We start from the raw sequence: 19985 nt of genomic DNA, 5'->3' as shown, positions 1-19985 counted from the left end.
GGTCTCCTCGGAAATGCGTCGAAAGCACGCAGTAAGTAAAGATGCCCCAGGCTGAGTTTTGAGGTCCTGCAGGTTTTTTTCCAGGATGATGTCGCTCCAGGAGGTCTCCAGCTGGGCGGTTCGCACGCCTCCCCACTATCAGGCGCCCCGCGCGTGCGCCTGCCACATCCCCGCCCCATCACCGGTGCCGGAAGTCGGTTTTCAGGAACTTCCGCCCGAGGAATGCGGAGTGGGCGGGGCTTCGTGCGGCCGGCGACCTTTGCTTCCGGGGCGCGGGTGACGCAGGGCCCGGGAGTTCTTCCTGCTGAGGAGCCTGGGACGTCTGTGGTCTTTTGACTGCGGTCGCGGCCTCCGTCCCCTCTTCCTCTCCGGCGGGTGGTCGTCACGGCGCCATGAACAAGAAGAAGAAGCCGTTCTTGGGCATGCCCGCTCCTCTCGGCTATGTGCCGGGGCTGGGCCGGGGGTAAGGCTGGGGGCGAGCCGCAGCGCTTGAGGGAGGGAGCCGGCGGCGCGGGCCCCGGGGCCCGGCGAGCAGAGCGGGCCGCGCGCGCTTGGGGAAGAGGGGATGGGGGCCGGCCCGGGCCGGACAAGACCGTCCTCACTACCGACGCTTCTCCTCGGGAATCAGTCGGATTTGGGGAGCTTGGCGACGGGGAAGATTTCTCGAGAGGGATGACAGATTAGGATCTGTGGCCCCAACTGTTTGCAAGACGTCCCTGGGCTTGGTTTAATCCATGTAGAAGAATGATAGCTTTGGGGTGGACCAGAGCTGAGTACCACCTCTGCTTGCTCCCTAGACGACGCGAGGCTTGGGCTTTGACCATGCGTTGGTGGTGAGCCCGTGTTTGGATCTGTAAGATGATCTGTGAGCAGGTCTGCAGTGAGGACTACGGGAATCTTGACGGGTCGTAGGAACACCGCGGCTACTCTCCCCAGGCCAGGCAGACCCCACACCCTTGTCGAAAGCATAAGTGATCCTTTCCCGGCCAGATTCCTCTGTGTGACGGCTCCCAGTGCCCCCTTCTTTCTCCGTGGTGTTGGTCGTCATACACTGGGTGTTGGAATTCTCAGCTCAGGCAGGCAGGGCATCTGTGAGGCTTGTGACTGGGTCTCCCGCGCCTGTCACACGGATTACTGTCACAAGAGGTTGAATAAATGAGCAGTCATCATCATTCTATTGGTTATTCATTTGTTTAGGGAAGCTATCAGGTTGCCCTGTGGGGGGGTTAAGGTTGGAGTGGGAACACACAAGTCTCACTGGCATCATCTTCAGAAGACCTCCTACCAGGAGAGGTGAGGTCTTTGCATTACTAAATATATAAAGAGGAACAGATTCGTTTTTAAGCCTTTTTCCTAAAGTTTATTTGTTTTGAGAGAGACAGAGACAGAGAGAGCGCGGCATGTACATGAGGGGAAGGGCAGAAGGAGAGGGAGGGAGAGAGTCCCCAAGCAGTCTCCACGCTGTCAGTGAGGCATGGATGTGGGGCTTGATTGAACTCACAGACTGTGATCAGCAGTCAACGCAGGGATGCCTGGGGGCTCAGTCAGTTGAGTGTCCGACTTCGGCTCAGGTCATGATCTCACGGTTCGTGGGTTTGAGCCCCATGTTGGGTTCTGTGCTGACAGCCCAGAGCCTGGAGCCTGCTTCGGATTCTGTGTCTCCCTCTCTCTCTGCCCCTTCCCTGCTCACACTCTGTCTCTCTCTCTCAAATATAAATAAACATTAAAAAAAGAGTCAATGCTTAACCCACTGAGCCATGCAAGGTGCCCCTAACAAAGGAACAGATTTGGAACTCTTGGGTCCAGCAGTCAGGGAATGCTCTATCGAGTGGTAGCATTTGAGCCCCATTTGGTAGAAGATTGGGATTTAGGGATGTAGAAATGTGTGTGACTGACACTGTGTGTGTTGGGTGGTGAAGAAAAAAGGCCTGGTGTGGAGGAAGCTGAGGGACTCTCAAGGGGGTCTGTTGGGTGGAAGGTGCAGGGGTGGAGGGGCCAGAGTTCCTGTAGGAGAGACCAGAGCCGTCAGAGCGCCATGGTCAGACTGCGCTGAAACGAGAATGAAGGCTAGAGGCAGGGGGTAGCGAAGTTGGTTCCCGGCTGTTGATGGGAGTCAAGGTTGGGGAGGAGGGGTTTCAGAGGTAGACTCAGTAGAACTTGGTTACCGATGGATGGAGAAGAAGGCATGGAGGTGAGGCCGGTGGTCTGGTGCCCGCCTGGGTACTTGGAAACACCCCCGCGGCGGCTGCAGGATAAGCACAGAAAGGAATTCTGGTTGGGTCACATTGGGGTTGAGGGCCTCCTTGGATGTGTGGGGGACGCGATCAGCAGGTTATTGGAAATGGGAGGCGGGGAACCTGGGCAGAGGGAGGTCTGATGCTCTGGTGAGTCTCTTCAAGGAGAATGTGGGGCCTTGGTAACCTCCTCAGGGTAGGTCGGAAGCTTTCTGTCCTGAAGAGAACAGACTAGTAACATTGGCGAGCACGGCGTGCTTGGTTCCTTGCTGCCTGGCGCTTTGGTGCCTTCCCAGACATGCGAGAAAAAAGAGGGGTTATTAAGCGGGGACTGTGGAGGGAGAACAAAGGAACAAATTCGCCTGGGTAAACGGGTGTCTTGGGGTCTCCTGCAGTGCCACTGGCTTCACCACCCGGTCAGACATTGGGCCCGCCCGGGACGCAAATGATCCTGTGGATGACCGCCACGCGCCCCAGGCAAGAGGACCGTCGGGGACCAGATGAAGAAAAGCCAAGCTGCGGATGATGACGATGAGGATCTGAATGACACCAACTACGATGAGGTGACTTGTGGCGCGCTCCCAGCCAGTCCCCAGAAGGGCCGACCAGCTTCTTGACCCCGTGTGCCCTTGGCATCTCTGGCGACGGGCTCAGAGAGGCCAGTACAAGCTAGCGCCTCTGCTGTGCCCAGGGTACCTTCAGCAGAGGGCAGGAAGGGAGCAGGACAGACAAAGATACGTGCGCTGTTGTCTCTTCAGAAGAGATGTACTAGCCCTGGGGTTTTGTCTTGGCTTGTTTTTAATAATGAAAATTCCAGGTGGAATTGGCGATGATTCTCTATTTTGTTTCAGTGCATACTCTCTTAGTTAGTTAGTATTTGGCCAGTTGAGGTTTTCTTCATGTGTGTTCTAACAGGTGGCATTTTTACTCAGGAAAAGATTTTAAAATTTCAATTCTGAGATGATTTAAAAAAGTTTTTTTTTTTTAACGTTTATTCGTTTTTGAGAGAGAGAGAGAGAGAGACAGAGAGAGAGGGGGAGGGAGGGAGGGAGGGAGGGAGGAGCAGAGAGAGAGGAAGACATAGAATCCGAAGCAGGCTCCAGCCTCTGAGCTGTCAGCACAGAGCCCGACGTGGGGCTCGAACCCACAGACCGCGAGATCATGACCTGAGCTGAAGTTGGACGCTCAACCGACTGAGCCACCCAGGCGCCCCAATTCTGAAATGATTTTAAACTTCCAGGGAACTTGCAAAAATCGCGTGGAAAATGCCTTCACTAGCTTCTCCTCATCTCGTGACCTTAGTACAGTTATTGATACCAGGAAACTGACATTGACACAACACGGTTGGCTGTGTACCTAACCCGTGGGCCTCATTTGCGTTCCATCCGTTTCCCCCTGGTGCCTTGTTTCTGGTGCACCCAGTCCAGGACCCTGCACTGCACTGGCTGTGTCTCTTGGTCCCTTCCCCTCTGGGTAGCTCCTTTATCTTTTGTGCCCATGATACTTGTGAGCAGTACAGATGACTGACTTTATTTTCCCTCAGTTTGGGATTGTCGGATTGAGGAAAAATTGTTTCACAAACGTTTTACAGCTAGAGGTGTTCTCTGTTCTGCTTGTGGGGATTGTGTTGGGGGTAAAGCTGACCTCTAAGTATGTTGTTGTGTCCTTAGTTTAATGGTTATGCTGGGAGCCTCTTCTCCAGTGGGCCCTACGAAAAAGATGACGAGGAAGCGGATGCTATTTATGCCGCTCTGGATAAAAGGATGGATGAGAGAAGAAAAGAAAGGAGGTAATGTAAATTTCTGCCCTTTACACTGTATTTACCCAACTCTCTTTCTCCTTCCTTTTTTCTTTCTCTTGCTTTTAATTCTATTTATTTATTTCAATAGTTTATTTATTTGAGAGATAAAGAGAATGTGCATGCGTGAATGGGAGAATGACAGAGAGAGGGGGGAGAGAGAATCCCTGGCAGGCTCTGAACTGTCAAGAGCAGAGCCCAATGCAGGGCTCGGGGCCCATGAACCGTGAGATTATGACCTGAGCCAAAGTTGGACGCTCCACCAACCTGAGCCTCCCAGGTGCTGCATTAAGATTGTATGGTATTTATTTTTGACGTTTGTTTATTTTTGAGAGAGAGAGAGAGTGCAAGTGGAGGAAGGGCAGGAGAGGGAGACACAGAATCCAAAGCAGGCTCCAGGCTCCCTGCTGTCAGCACAGCTGGAGCCCACAAACTGTGAGATCATGACCTGAGCTGAAGTTGGATGCTTAACTGACTGAGCCACCCAGGCACTAATCTCTGTACCCGTGGGGTTTGAACTCACACCCAAAATCAGGAGTCAATAGCTCACTGATTGAGCCAGTCAGGTGCCCCTGTATTTACCTAACTTTAAAAGAGATACTTGCTTTGACTTACTTCAGATGTGGAGAAAAGTTGCAAGATGCACGTGTCTGCTCAGCTCTGAGGCCACCTGGATCTTAATTTATGGCAGCCACACTTGGATAAGTGCCAGGCTGTTGGAGAGTAGTCTTAGGGCTGGGGACTGGAGTGGAGAGCTTAAGAACTCTATTGTTTTCCGGAAATCTACAGAATTTGAGGGATTGTTTTGATCACACGTCAGGATTACTGTCTTGAGAGGGTGTAGTGATGTTAGTTGATGTTTATTGAGTGATTTGGAAGTTAGCTGAAGATGACAGATGAATATGTAAGTCCTTGTAGGCAGGGGCTGTGGCTTGAGAATCTTGGTCCACACGACAGCGCTGGGACTGCGTTGGGACTGTGGGGAGTCAGGCTGGGCTGGTGGGGATGGGTGACGGTGAGCCTGGAGGGAGCAGGTGCACTCTGTCCTTGGGGGCCTGTTCAAGAGAAGATGTGGTTCTCTGTGGGTTCTCAGGTGAGTGTCTTGCCCTGAACTTGGGTTTAGCAAATCTGTTGGTTGATGTTACTTCAGTCTCCATTGATATGGCAGCTTTCTGAATTCCCCGACCCTGTTTCTGGGGAAATTAAAACAAACCGAACACATAATCTTTTAAACCATAATAAGTTACATTGTTTTGTAAGTTTTTTATGATTTGTAAAACAAATTTTAAAATGAAACAAGTTACAAATAAGAAAGCTGTAATTTTTTTTTACTACTGAAAGAATGTGTTTCGTTATAGAACATTGGGCCAGTGAGACCAAGTATAGATAAAAGGGTTATATTTGGTCATAAGTCCAGAAAGTGATAGTTAACATTGCTTCTTACACATGCAATTTAGTAACTTCCCGTAATGTGTGTAGAGTTTTTATTTTGGAAGGGCGAAATACAGTTGTTCAGGGCTTTTTGTAACGCTTGTTATTTGTTATTACATAGATGTGCGTTATTTTATATACATCTAGTAATTAAGTATATGTGGTTTTGCATATTAAAGAAGGTTGAATTTCAGTCTTCTAGAATTCACTTCAAAACTGGGGGACATGGATACGTGTAGACAGTCATCTCATCAAGTGGTTTTGGAAAAATGCTTGACTTTTAAAACTTCTGTTAGGAGTACTTTTACGATACAAACCAGTGGGACAGTGCAGCCGACCATGCCCTCGTGTAGTCTCAGCCCTGGCTACACAGCTTGTACATTTGCTTCTCCCACATCCGCTGGTGGTCTTTGCTGGGTCGTGTCAGGGTCAGTTTATCGTCTGCACTGGTGCAGCACCTTTATTGCCCCCAGCAGCATGAACCCCAAAGCTTTATTCCAATGACTACTGACAGCCAGTCCATATCCGTATTTCTTTTTTTTTTTTTTTTAATTTTTTTTTTCAACGTTTTATTTATTTTTGGGACAGACAGAGACAGAGCATGAACGGCGGGAGGGGCAGAGAAGAGAGGGAGACACAGAATCAGAAACAGGCTCCAGGCTCCAAGCCATCAGCCCAGAGCCTGATGCGGGGCTCGAACTCACAGACCGTGAGATCGTGACCTGGCTGAAGTCGGACGCTTAACCGACTGCGCCACCCAGGCGCCCCAAATATCCGTATTTTCTTAAGAAAAAAGTTTTTTAATGTTTATTCATTTACTTATTATTTTTAACATTTATTCATTTTTGAGAGTCAGAGGGAGAGCATGAGCAGGGGAGGGGGGGAGAGAGAGAGAGAGAGATGAGAGAGAGAGAGAGAGAATCTGAAGCAGGCTGCAGGCTCTGAGCTGTTTGTTAGCACAGAGCCCGATGCGGGGCTCAAACCCACAAATTGCGAGACCATTACCTGAGCTAAAGTCAGATGCTCAACCGACTGAGCCACCCAGGCGCCCCAACGTTTATTTATTTTTGATAGAGACAGAGTGTGAGCAGGGGGAGGGGCAGAGAGAGGGAGAGACACAGAATCCGAAGCAGGCTCCAGGCTCCAAGCTGTCGGCAAGCACAGAGCCTGACACGGGCTCAAACTCAACAACCGTGAGATCTTGAGCTGAGCTGAAGTCGGACGCTTAACTAACTGAGCCACCCAGGCACCCGCATATTTTTCTGCTGGTCTCCAGAACATAGTAGAACCGCTCTTTTCCAAACCAAGATACAATCAAAACCACTCGTCATTTCCTGTCTCTTAAGTCTGTCCCCTTACCCTGCCTTTTTAAAGTTTTTGTGCCATTGGCTTTTTGAAGAGATCAGTTGTTTGGTGGCAGGGCCGTGAGTTATGAGTGGCTGCCCATCTCCTCGGGTGTCCTTAACCTGCTCACAGTGGAGTGGGAATTGGATCCTGAGGCTGCATTAAATCAGGTAAAACGAGTTTGACCAGAAAAGCTGATAGGGGCAGCTTCTCCCCTATGTGTGTTGCTTTTCATTAGGAGCCATGAGGGACTAACTGTCTCCAGCTTATGGGGAGGTGCTGGTCTTTCCAAGCGTGTCACTTGTCATAACACTTTCCTGTGCCTGGTGTTTTCCTCTTTACCTTATGAAGAAAACGTAAATCTCAATGTTAGGAAGTATTAGTTACGTGGGTCACATTAACTCTTGTTTAACTGGTTGATGCTTCGTTACAGTAACCCATAAATTTCTTCTCAGTGCCTAGACCTGGTCCCAACCCACCAGAACCCGGTAGCTCTCTGTCCCTGAAGGCCAGTTGCGTGGATTGATGAGACAGCCCATTAGTTCTGGCACATGGAGCAGGAAGCTGTCTTTAGAGGAAGCTTCCTGACTGCTTGGAAGGGAGGGAAGCAGTGACAGGCTGAGAGTCAGGTGAGCAACTAGGACAGTGGTTCAGTTTTCACAGGATGGATCTACCTTTGGGATTTGGTAGAATTTTAAAGGTGTAAATGCACTCATATTCAAATGCAAGTATTTTTATCAGGGTAAGATAACCTGCCCCCTGCCCCTTTTTTTTAAGTTTATTTATTTTGAGAGAGAGAGCGGGGAGAGAGCATGTGCACTTGAGCTCATGGGGGAGGGACAGTGAGAGAGAGAGAGAGAGAGAGAGAGAGAGAGAGAGAGAATCCTAAGCAGGCTTTGTGCTGTCAATGCAAAACCTGATGTGGGGATGGATCTCATGAACCACACATAGGATCATGACCTGAGCTGAAATCAAGAGTTGGATGCTTAACCGAATCATCCAGGCACCCCCAGCTTACTTTTATTTTAGTGAATTCTGCCTGTTTTCATTTGGTAAATAATTGGGTCAATATAATTATGGATGTATCCATTGATACTTTAAAGTATATTTGATTAGCTGCTGAGTGTGTGGAATTATTCTTTTGGTGACTTAATGAAGAATAATAAATGATTTCGTTTCAGAATTGACGTCCAGTATTTCTCTTTTTTTGAGAGAGAGTGTGCATGTGCGAACGGTGGGGGAAGGGGCAGAGGGAGAGGGGAGAGAGAGAACCTTAATCAGACTCCATACCCAGCACAGAGCCTTATGCAGGCCTCAATCTCATGATCCTGGGATCATGACCGGAGCTGAAATCAAGAGTAGGATGCTTAACCAAACTGAGCCACCCAGGTGCCCTGACGTCGAGTATTTCTAATGGATGCACACATTTTACTTCCTAGGGAGCAAAGAGAGAAAGAAGAAATCGAGAAGTACCGAATGGAACGGCCCAAAATCCAACAACAATTCTCAGATCTGAAAGTAAGTGGATGGGTGACACGCACTTTCTCATGCATCTAAGTTACCCAGCAGAGAATGGGGTAGGATTGATGAGACTTTACTAACTTTGCTCTTTTTAATTTTTTATGTTTTTAAATATTTACTTATTTATTTTGAAAGAGTGCGATGGTGAGCATGAGCAGGCGAGGGGAAGAGAGAGGGGGAGAGAAAATCCATAGCAGGCTCTGTGCTCAGTGAGGCGTCCGCCATGGGGCTCCATCCCACAACCATGGGATCGTGACCTGAGCCAAAATCGAGAGTTGAATGCTCAACTGACTGAGCCACCCAGGTGCCCCAGCTTGCTCTTTATTAAATCATGTGATAGCCGAGGTCCCTGCTTTAGTGTTTAATTTTATGTATATGTGTGCAAAGAAAAAGTTCTTTCTCCATCTGCTGAAAAAAATGGGACTCGTGAGCTTATTTCTTTAGTAACTTTAATTCTGTTTGTGCATAAGGTTCTCCACACAGTCCTCTGGGCTTTGACAGAACAATTTACATTTGAGTGAAATAGAGTAGATCCAAGACATTGAATTTTTTGAGTGAAGTAGATAATTTCTGCATCAAAATTGTTTCTAAACCATGATGATTTGGGACCAGGGTCAGGGAGAACGTAGTTTTTCATGTGCACATGAAGTCTACCAGAGAATTCATGTTTTTCGGGGGTCGAATGTTTCCAGAGGAAGTTGGCAGAAGTCACAGAAGAAGAGTGGCTGAGCATTCCCGAGGTTGGTGATGCCAGAAACAAACGCCAGCGGAACCCGCGCTATGAGAAGCTGACTCCCGTTCCCGACAGTTTCTTCGCCAAACATTTACAGACTGGAGAGAACCATACTTCAGTGGATCCTCGACAAACTGTGAGCATCTGAAAAGAAGGCGACTAGGTCTTTAGCCTCATTAGAGAGATCAGTAGTGGGAGCCATGGGTGGTGTTAGAGTAAGTGCTTCTGTGGTTCAGAAGCTGAACTCTGGCTGAGTCTGTATAGCTGCATGTATATCAGGCTACCCTGGAAAGATTTCAGAGTGATGGGATTCTTGTGCATGAAAATGCAACCCAGTGTTTTTTGTTCCTCCCCCTCCTCCCCCAGCAATTTGGAGGTCTTAACACACCCTATCCAGGTGGACTGAACACCCCATACCCAGGTGGAATGACACCTGGATTGATGACACCTGGCACAGGTGAGCTGGACATGAGGAAGATCGGCAAGCGAGGAATACTTTGATGGACATGAGGCTGAGCCAGGTGAGTCTGTGTTGCGTGGCGTCTTCCTACGATGTAGAAATTGCTTTTCTGATGATCAAACTAACATATGTTAGTGAAAAGTGCATATTTTGAAGTGCTTTGTCACAGGATACGCAGACCTGTGACGAAGTAGTGTCCTGGCAGGACCCTGCGTCCAGGCGGCCTGTGCATCTGCCCTACAGGGCATGCACGGTGTGGTGCAGTCAGCGCCAGCGGCAGAGGCCGAGCCGCGCGGCGCTCCTGTTCCCTCTCGGGGAGCTGAGGGTGGTCGCAGGTGACAGAGGGCTGCCTGACAGACCGAATGAAGGCGCTCATGTCAAGCTGCGCGCTCTCTGTCAGTGCGGCTCGGTCCTTCCACCTTTATGCAGAAATTAAGTGCGGGTGTATATCCGCAGTGGAATATCACTCAGCCATACTAAAGAGGGAGAGCTGGTCAATTTACAGCAACGTGGGTAGGCTCAGAAGATACTATGCTAAAGAAGTAAGTCAGACAGAAAAAGACAAATACCAGATGATCTCATTTATATGTGGAATTGAAAAAAACGACCAACCAACAAATAGACTCTTCAATACAGAGAACAAACTGGTGGTTGCCCAGAGGGAGGAGGGGGGGTAGGTGAAATAGATAAATGGGGCTTAAGAGGTACAAACTCCTATTGTAAAACAAGTCACCATGATGAAAAGTACAGCGTAGGGAATCGTCAGTAAAGTCGAGGTAGCGTTTGTACGGTGGGTGACTGCATCGTGGTGAGCCCCGGGTGACGTATGGAGTTGTCGAATCAGCATTATACACCTGTTATACTTCGTATGGTAATTCTACTTCAATCAAAAAAGTTAAATGTGCAATATTTTCTGCCTGCGCTTGAGTAAATTTGTCAGTGCTCTAGAAAAACCCAGGTGAGGTGCAAAAACCTTTCTAATTATGACATGCACATCGGAAACCATGAAGGGAAATATTTCTAATTTGATTACGTACCAACGATAAACTTTGCATGATAGAAAGCACTGTAAATTCACAAGAATGCACAATGTGGGAAGAAGAATCCTCACGTGCTCGACTGCCTGTGTTGCATGTATGACCTTCCACGGTGTAGCCTCACACGGATGCACCTGCACATTCTTAGGAGGCGTCCGGGCCCACACCCTCACACCACCAGTGGATGACGTGGGCTGGCAGCGGGAGCTACTTGTGACTAGAAGTGGCAAAACAGTGTAGTGAACATCTCAACCGTGAATGATGCAGCGAGAAACTTTCAGGTTTTCAGGAACTTTTTACTGTACTTGAGCTTTTTCTGGTGAGCAAGTATTTTATAATACAATCAGCTTACAAATCTAAAAATTACACGTTTTTATGTTCCTGGATGTGTACCTACTCTATACTCATAAGTTGGGAAGTAGTTCACTGTTAATGGGTATCGTGATTGAATCTTTGAGGGACTTTGTGGGGTTTCATCATATTATTTTTTTGCTGTTACAAACCACGCTTTGGTGAGCTTGTTTGTGTATCTTTAAAATGGACTTGCGGGTTTTTTCCACCTAAGCGCTGAGCCGTCTCTCTGGCACACGGCGCTTGAGAGCCCACGGCAGAGGCAGAGCTTTTGCGACCAGAGGCTTGCTGCGCTGGCTGGGGGCGGGGCACGCATCGCCTCTGTGGTCACTGTCACCGACGGAGAGGCAAACCCCCTGCGGCCAGCCAGCGTCCGTCTCGCTCCCATTCCTGTTGGTGGCGTGGCCTGCGTCTTCTCCCGCGTGTCTCCTGTCCCAGCAGTGCCGTCAGTGCTGCTTCCGGCGCCTGCTTTGTCCATCTCCCTCTTGTCTCGACACTGCTCTGACGTCAATCATCATTCCTGTTGTGTGCGTCTTCAGGAGTTGTTTTCTCTTCTAGGGTTTTTTGTGGAATACAGAATAATTTCTTTTTTTTTTTTTTTTAATTTTTTTTTTTTCAACGTTTATTTTATTTTTGGGACAGAGAGAGACAGAGCATGAACGGGGGAGGGGCAGAGAGAGAGGGAGACACAGAATCGGAAACAGGCTCCAGGCTCTGAGCCATCAGCCAGAGCCTGACGCAGGGCTCGAACTCACGGACCCGCTGAGATCGTGACCTGGCTGAAGTCGGACGCTTAACCGACTGCGCCACCCAGGCGCCCCCAGAATAATTTCTAAAAATCCTTTATGGTAACTTTTTGTGGTAAAATATATGTGATAAAATTTACCATTTTAATGATTTTTCTGAATGTTTATTTTTGAAGGAGAGAGAGACAGAGTGAGCAGGGAGGGGCAGAGAGAGGGAGGCACAGAATCCGAAGCAGGGCTCCAGGCTCTGAGCCGTCAGCACAGAGCCCGAGGTGGGACTCGAACCCACAAACTGTGAGATCACGACCTGAGCGAAGTCGGACGCTTCACCGACGGAGCCCCCCAGGCGCCCCCGTACTTAAGTGTACAGACAGTGGTGTTGAGTGCGTTGCATGTTGTTACGTGACTGTCCACTGCCGGCCGACTCCAGAACTTCTTCATCTTCCCAACTGAAGCTCTGTCCGCATCGATGCTGATTTCCCAGTTTCCACCTCCAGCCCCTCTTAACTTGTTTTCTTTCTGTCTCTACGAATTTGACTTGACTCTTGCACGTACCCTCACGTGAGTGGATTCGCACGGCATCTGTCCTCTTGTGACTGGCTTCATTTCCATTAGAGTGATGTTCTCAAGGCTCATCCCGACTGTGATGTGTGTCGGTACCTCTTTTCTTTTTCAAGCGGAAAAAACACTCCATCGTGTGTATGTATAGATCCCATTTTGTCTGTTCTTCCGACAGACGCTTGGGTTGCTTCCACCTTTCGGCCATTGTGACTCGTGCTGCTGCGGACACGGGTGTGCGGGTAGCCGTTTGAGTCCCTGCTTCCGAGTTCCTTTGGGTGTAACCAGAAGTGGGTTGGTGGATCATGTGGTGACTCTCTGTTTACTTCTTGAGCAGTTCTGCATAAGGGTTGCAGTTTCTCCCTATCCTGGACATTGTTATTTTGGATATCCTGGTAACAGCCGTCGTAACAGGTGTGAAGTACTGTCTTGTCGCTGTGGTTTTCATTGTGTTTCCCTGATGAGTGTTGAGTGTCTTTCCATGTGGAGAAATGTCTTTTCATGTCTTTCCTTGGAGCAAAGTCCACTCAAGTCCTTTACCCATTTTTTTGGTGTTATGGTTTTATTGACACAAATACAGCGTGCACATAAGCTGTCTGTTCATCTTGTTTGCTGCACAGCCTGGCTTGAGATTGGTGAGTCTCATGGCCGGCGGGGCTGCGCTTTCCACAGCGGTTTTGTGGTTCCTGGAGGGACCCCGTGAGCGGTCTCTGCATAGTAAGATCTGTTGCACGTCAGCAACGCTTCAAGCTCCTTGACATCGTGGACGAGGAACTTCCGGAAGCCACTGGGGAGCGTGTGCTTTGTTTTCTTGTTGCTCCCGTAACCGGTGCTGGCCATCAGGATCTGGCCCTTGAACCTTCTGTGCACTCTATTTTCCGTGCCTCTGGGTTTCTGCCAGTGAGTTTAATTTGACACATGGGTCTGACTGGTGCTGGAGGAACTTGGTTCCCTTTCTGACGGTGCTGTGCTCACCTGAGGTCTGAAGGCGGCCACGATGCCGGGGAGTGACAGCACCGAGGACGAGCTGCCCGTTTTTTTTTCAAGAGCAGTTTTAGATTCACACCAGAGTTGCGAGAAAAAGACAGATTTCCCATATGCCCTCTGCCCCCACACGTGCGTAGCCTCTTCTATTGCCAGCGTTCCCATCTGAGTGGGCCAGTCTTTAAAATTAATGAACCTACATTACAAATCATCATCCAAACCTGTAGTTGGTATTAGGGTTCACTCTTGGTGTTGTGCATTTTATGGATTCGGACAAACGTATAATACGTGTATCCACCATTGCATAGTTGACTCTTGAACAATGCAAGGGTTAGAGGCAGTGACTCCCTGCTCAATTGGAAATCCGTGTGTAACTTTTTACTCCCCAGAAACTTAACTGCTAAAGCCTATTGTTGACTGGAAGCCTTACTGATCACTAACTGTTGATTAACGCCTATTTTCTACATTGTATGTATCATGAACTGTATCCTCACAATAAAGGAGCTCAAGAAAAAACATTATTTAGAAAGTCGTAAGAGAAAATACATTTACAGTATTATCCTGTATTGAAGAAAATCCATGTAGACCCATGTAATTCAGCCATGTTGTTCAAGGGTCAGTTATTTTATCACTAAAAGAGGTTCACTGCCTTTTAAGAGATTTAAAATTCCCCTGATAAGCTCTGCCAGCTCGTCCCTCCCTGCCTCTCCACCTCTAGCAATCACTGAACTTTTTACTATCTTCATAGTTCTGCCTTTTCCAGAATGCCATATGATTGGAACCATTCAGTGCGTAGCTTTCTCAGATTGGTTCTTTCAGTAGTAACATGCATTTAAATTTCTTCCATGTCCTTTCTGTTGTTTTTTTTTAATTCACATTAGCTTAAAACATTTTTTGATGTTTTGTTTATTTTTGGGAGTGAGGTACAAGCGGGGGAGGGGCAGAGGGAGGGGAACAGAAGATCTGAAGCGGGCTCTACGCTGACAGCAGCAAGCTTGATGTGGGGCTTGACTCATGTGAGGTCATGACCTGAGCCAGTGTCGGGCATCGCACCAACCGAGCCACCAAGCCACCCAGGCACCCTCACGTTAGCTTTAATTGTAATAAGATTTGGCGTCTTTTTGCATGCTTAGTGGCTATTTCTTTTAAAAATGCTTTTAGTTGCAGTGTAGCTGACACACAAGTTACATTAATTTCAAGTGTGCTTCTTTATGTCCTTTCATGGCTTCACAGCTCATTTCTTTCTGTCACTGAGCACTGCTCGTTTTCTGGATCTATTTTCTGGATCTATTTTATCCATCATCTACTGAAGGACATCTTGATTGCGTCTAAGTTTTGGCAGTTTTTTTTGTTTTGTTTTGTTTTGTTTTAATTTTTTTTTAACGTTTATTTTTGAGACAGGGAGAGACACAGCATGAATAGGGGAGGGTCAGAGAGAGGGAGACACAGAATCTGAAGCAGACTCCAGGCTCTGAGCTGTCAGCACAGAGCCCGATGCGGGGCTAGAACTCACGGACCGCGAGATCATGACCTGAGCCGAAGTCGGCCGCTTAACCGACTGAGCCCCCCAGGCGCCCCAGTTTTGGCAGTTTTGAATAAAGCTGCTGTAAACGTTCGTGTGCAGTTTTGTGTGTGTGTACGTGTAATTTTTTAACTCTGGGTAAATACCAAAAAGTGTGACTATTGGATTATATGGTAAGAATATGTTTAGTTTTGTAAGAGACCAACGAACTGTCTCCCAAAGTGGCCGCACCGTTTGGCATGCCCGCCGGCAACGAATGAGAGCTCCTGCCGCCCCACACCCTCACCGGCGTGTGGTGTCAGTGTTCTGGAAATTGCTCGTTCTGAGAGGTGTGTAGCAGTATCTTGTTTCATTGCATTTTTCTCTGGTGACATATGATGTGGAGCATCTTTTCATATTTATGTTTGTCATCTGTATATCTTTGGTGAAGGGTCTGTTAGGGTCTTTGGCCCAGTTTTTAATTGGATTCTTTTCAGATTATTGAGTTTCAATTGTTCTTTCTATGTTTTGGATACACATCCTTTATCAGATTTGTCTTTTTGAGTATCTGTTCCCAGTCTACGGCTTGTTTTTTTATTCCCTTGACAATGCCTTTTTATTAAATTTATTTTTACAATTTACATCCAAGTTAGCATCTAGTGCAACAATGATTTCAGGAGTAGATTCCTTAGTGCCCCTGACCCATTTAGCCCATCCCCCCCCCCCCCCCCCCCCCCAGTAACCCTCAGTTTGTTCTCCATATTTGTGAGTCTCTTCTGTTTTGTCCCCCCCCCCTGTTTTTATATTATTTTTGTTTCCCTCCCTTATGTTCATCTGTTTTTTCTCTTAAAGTCCTCATGTGAGTGAAGTCATATGATTTTTGTCTTTCTCTGACTGATTTCGCTTAGCATAATACCCTCCAGTTCCATCCACGTAGTTGCGAATGGCAAGATTTCATTCTTTTTGATTGCCGAGTAATACTCCATTGCATATATACACCATGTCTTTATCCATTCATCCATTGATGGACATTTGGGCTCTTTCCATACCTGGGCTGTTGTCGATAGTGCTGCTATAAACATTAGGGTGCATTGTCCCTTCAAAATAGCACAGCTGTATCCCTTGGATAAATACCTAGTAGTGCAATTGCTGGGTCGTAGGGTAGTTCTGTTTTTTATTTTTTGAGGAACCGCCACACTGTTTTCCAGAGTGGCTGCACCAGCTTGCATTCCCACCAGCAGTGCAAGAGAGATCCCCTTTCTCCGCATCCTCGCCAACATCTGTTGTTACCTGAGTTGTTAATGCTAGTCATTCTGACAGGGGTGAGGTGGTATCTCATTGCGGTTTTGATTTGTATTTCCCTGATGATAAGTGACATTGAGCATCTTCTCATGTGTCTGTTGGCCATCTGGATGTCTTCTTTGGAGAAGTGTCTGTTCATGTCTTTTGCCCATTTCTTCACTGGATTATTTGTGTTTTGGGTGTTGAGTTTGATAAGTTCTTTATAGATTTTGGATACTCTTTATCTGATATGTCATTTGCAAATATCTTCTCCCATTCCTTCGGTTGCCGTTTAGTTTTGCTGATTGTTTCCTTCGCTGTGCAGAAGCTTTTCATTTTGATGAGGTCCCAGTAGTTCATTTTTGCTTTTGTTTCCCTTGCCTCCGGAGACGTGTTGAGTAAGAAGTTGCTGCAGCCAAGATCAAAGAGGTTTTTGCCTGCTTTCTCCTCGAGGATTCTGATGGCTTCATTTAGGTCTTTCATCCATTTAGAGTTTAGTTTTGTGTCTGGTGTAAGAAAGCGGTCCAGGTTCATTCTTCTGCAGGTCGCTGTCCAGTTTTCCTAGCGAGGCTCGTGCTCACCCCAAGCAGGGCTCGAGCTCAGGAACCATGAGAGCCAAAGTCAGAAGCTTAATAGACTGAGCCACCCAGGCACCCAATACTTTGTTTTTAATTTCAGATTCCTTTTGTTCACTGCTGATATATGGGAAAGTGATTGACTTTTATATGCAACCTTGTATCCTACACCCTTGCTATAATTGCTTATTAGGTCTGGGAATTTTTATGTTGATTCTTTGGATTTTCTACATACACAGTCATCTGCAAACAGAGCCTTATCTTTTCCATTCCAGTCTAGACCGCTTTCCTCTTTCTCTTGTCTTGCTGAATTCACTTAGGACCCTCTGTCCACATTTCTTTTTTGTTGTTATTGTTGTTACTGTTTATCATGGTAATTTTAAGGTTCACAGAGAGAATTGTATAATGAACTGCTATTTGCTAGTTTAAAGAAAGTTATTGAAATAATCTTTTTACTTTATAATTTCTAGGTTTTACTCATTCATAGGTAGACCTTATGTTTAGCTAGGTTTTTTCCCCCTGGGGCTTTTATGATTTTTTTTTTTTTTTATAACTCTGTTTTATATATATATGTATGATCATCACAGACTGTTGTTTTGAGTTAGTGTTGTTTTTCTACCTTTATAGTGTCCGTATTCACTGGTGGTCAGGATTGTGGGAGGGGTCCTGGGGCTTCTGGGTACTTTGTTTTGGCGTCTTTGACTCCCCTCCAGTTCCTGTTTGACTTGTCCTGCCTTGCAGGTGTCTGACTCAGTGAGTGGGCAGACTGTGGTTGACCCCAAAGGCTATCTGACGGATTTAAACTCCATGATTCCGACCCACGGAGGGGACATCAAGTGAGTGCTCTGTGGAACTGGTGGGAAGGAGTGGGACTCAGGTTGCCTAGAGTGTTTCAGATTTTATTTGAAAAGTATGCAGCCAAAATAGGACGTGGACATTCTAAAAAACATGTGGTGAAATAGGTTGATTTTGATCTGTACGGTTAAGTATGTTGTGGATATGAAATATGTTACAAATAATATTCAAAATTGGGGGGCATGCTGAACTAGAAGGCACCTTGCTAACTGTGTCCCACACGAGGACCCTCAAGCTCAGCGCCTGCCTGGCGCCTGGAGAGGTCTTACAGCCTGTTTGCACGGGTGCTCCGCAGCCGTCTCAGAAGGGTGCTGGTCAGAGCTTTGAGCGGGTTTTGCCCCTTGGGACATCAGATTTGACTGGCGTCCCTGCACTGGCGTCTTCGTTCTGGGCCTGGGCATCCCCTCGGCCTGACCCTGTGTGCCTTCTGACCCTTGCAGTGACATCAAGAAGGCACGGCTGCTCCTCAAGTCTGTGCGGGAGACAAACCCTCACCACCCACCAGCCTGGATTGCATCCGCCCGCCTGGAAGAAGTCACCGGGAAGCTGCAAGTAGCACGAAACCTCATTATGAAGGGGACGGAGATGTGCCCCAAGGTAAGGCTCGGGTTAGGGTTTTCCTGGAAGGCTGCACGATGCCAGCCGCGGAGGGACCCTCAGTGTCTGTAGCACGCGGGGCGTCTGTGAGAGGTAGACTTGAGGTAGAATGAACCTGCCTGCCTCTTGGTGTCGAGACTCCACACAGCTGGACAGGCCAGGGGGAGGAGGCAAAAAGTGTGAAAGGGCTTTTTCCTGCTTATTTTCACTTAGAGTTTAAGGCTCATCTACGGTTAGTTTAATGGCAGGATAACCTTAACCAGACAGCTAAATTGGTCAGCTTTTCCACCCCACCTAATATAAGAGGCATAAAGATTAATTCTCACTCTTAGGAGACTATTCCAGTACTTTTTTGAGAGGTGGGGAGACTAGACAAGCTTTAAAAAGTCCTTTGAGACCCTCTAACGAACGATACATTTATTGTGCAGATGGGGTGCCCTTGGCAGTGAAAGATACCCTCTCTGAACCCTTAACACAGGACATCAGGCATAAATTAGAACTTCCCAGGCAATCCCACAGCCACATGCTGATACGTCTCCATTTCGTCTGTCGATTGACTCCTCATCCCAAAGGGCAGACTGTTCGTCTCTCGTAGTGTTGTGTGTTTCCCCGACTTGGACACAGAGGTGCTGTAGCGACATTCCCAAGCGTTGGCATTACGGGGCCCCCGGTGCAGGCGTGTGTTTGAGACCAAGCTCACGGACTTAGGTTTGATTGTAAAACCTGGGGCCATGGGTCTGATGAGCCCAGCCCCTCCTGTTCCTGAGGCTTTCGGGGTCGCCTGCTGCTCTGCCTCAGATTACTGCCTGCACGAACACTTCTGTTGTTTTGTTTTGCCTCACAGAGTGAAGATGTCTGGCTAGAAGCAGCCAGGCTGCAGCCTGGGGACACAGCCAAAGCTGTGGTGGCCCAAGCTGTCCGTCACCTCCCTCAGTCTGTCAGGATTTACATCAGAGCAGCGGAGCTGGAAACAGACATTCGCGCCAAGAAGCGGGTTCTTCGCAAAGGTGAGCCTCCCTGGGGCTGCCGTCACCAGCGGATGCATCTAGGGCTGTGACCCACGTGAGGCAGGTGCCACCTTCTCCACTCCTGGTGCCCGTGTTCTCGCTCGGAGAGCAGACTCTTCACTGCTTTGCTCAGGCTTTGGTGGAAAACGGTTAGGGAATGGGTGATGTTTTCAGGCCTTTTTCTGGGCTGGGTTGCCTCTGCTCTTGGACCCTCTTGGATCGGGGGGTAGTTTCCACTCTGGATGAGGCACTCGGGTTTATATCCCACACCTGCCTTTTCCCGTTGTGTGACCTCGAGCACGGTAAGCAGTCACGCTGTGGCCCAGGTTTTCCCATCTGTAAGAACAGTGCTCATTCGGAACCTGCTTCTTGGGGCTTGATGTGGTGGTGTCTGTGGGGGGCAAGCCGGGCCAGCCCAGGGCAGGCTTTGGGGTGCCCGTCTTCTCCACTGTCAGGAGCCTGATGCTGTGGCAGGTAGCGTGTCATGGTTTTAAGGCTGGACCAACTGGGTGGTCACAGCAGAGCTGTGTGTTAATGGGGTCCTTCCCGTCTCCTGAAACCCTTGCTGGGTCACGGGATAGCACCTATCTTCTCGCCTGGTGCTTCAAGCAGGGTGGCATGTGCCATCGGCTCCTGTCACAGTGAATGGTTTGTATGGCGAGGAGGCTGTCCCCACCCAGGAGTCACTGCCCAGATGGAGCCTGTGTGGTGAACTGTCGTTGTTGCAGAGCTCGCGTTAAGAGCCGCGTTTCTCCCTGCACAGCCTGTGAAGTGGATGCTGCTTCTGGTCTCTGTTCCAGAGCAGATGCGCACGAGAGGGCTGGTCCGGAGTAAACCTGTGTCGGTGGCATAACTCTACTTGAATTGGTGGTGTGGGGAAAACGAGGTATGTTTTGTAGAATTGAGGGCAGTGTTCGGTGAGAGGTTCCCAGCTCTTGTTTTTAAGGTGGGTGTTTGAATGAGATGTTAAGA

The 19985-nt window shown here is 48.2% G+C and overlaps 1 protein-coding gene across 1 annotated transcript in view; it reads left to right on the top strand.

Annotated features, from left to right (window-relative positions):
- Nucleotides 1-282: 282 nt before the first annotated feature.
- PRPF6 (pre-mRNA processing factor 6) overlaps nt 283-19985 on the top strand; it is a 47203-nt gene continuing 27500 nt past the window's right edge. The window contains 11 exon segments of the mRNA XM_030309126.1: nt 283-463; nt 2630-2703; nt 2706-2797; nt 3905-4023; nt 8247-8325; nt 9021-9197; nt 9428-9542; nt 9545-9582; nt 17296-17390; nt 17850-18006; nt 18851-19013. Coding sequence (XP_030164986.1) covers nt 393-463; nt 2630-2703; nt 2706-2797; nt 3905-4023; nt 8247-8325; nt 9021-9197; nt 9428-9542; nt 9545-9582; nt 17296-17390; nt 17850-18006; nt 18851-19013 — 1180 coding nt within the window. The 5' untranslated portion in view covers nt 283-392.

Source organism: Lynx canadensis, chromosome A3 (assembly GCF_007474595.2).
Source record: "Lynx canadensis isolate LIC74 chromosome A3, mLynCan4.pri.v2, whole genome shotgun sequence".
NCBI lineage: Eukaryota > Metazoa > Chordata > Mammalia > Carnivora > Felidae > Lynx > Lynx canadensis.
Note: the sequence above shows the minus strand (reverse complement) of the source record. Positions and strands in the feature narration are given on the sequence as shown.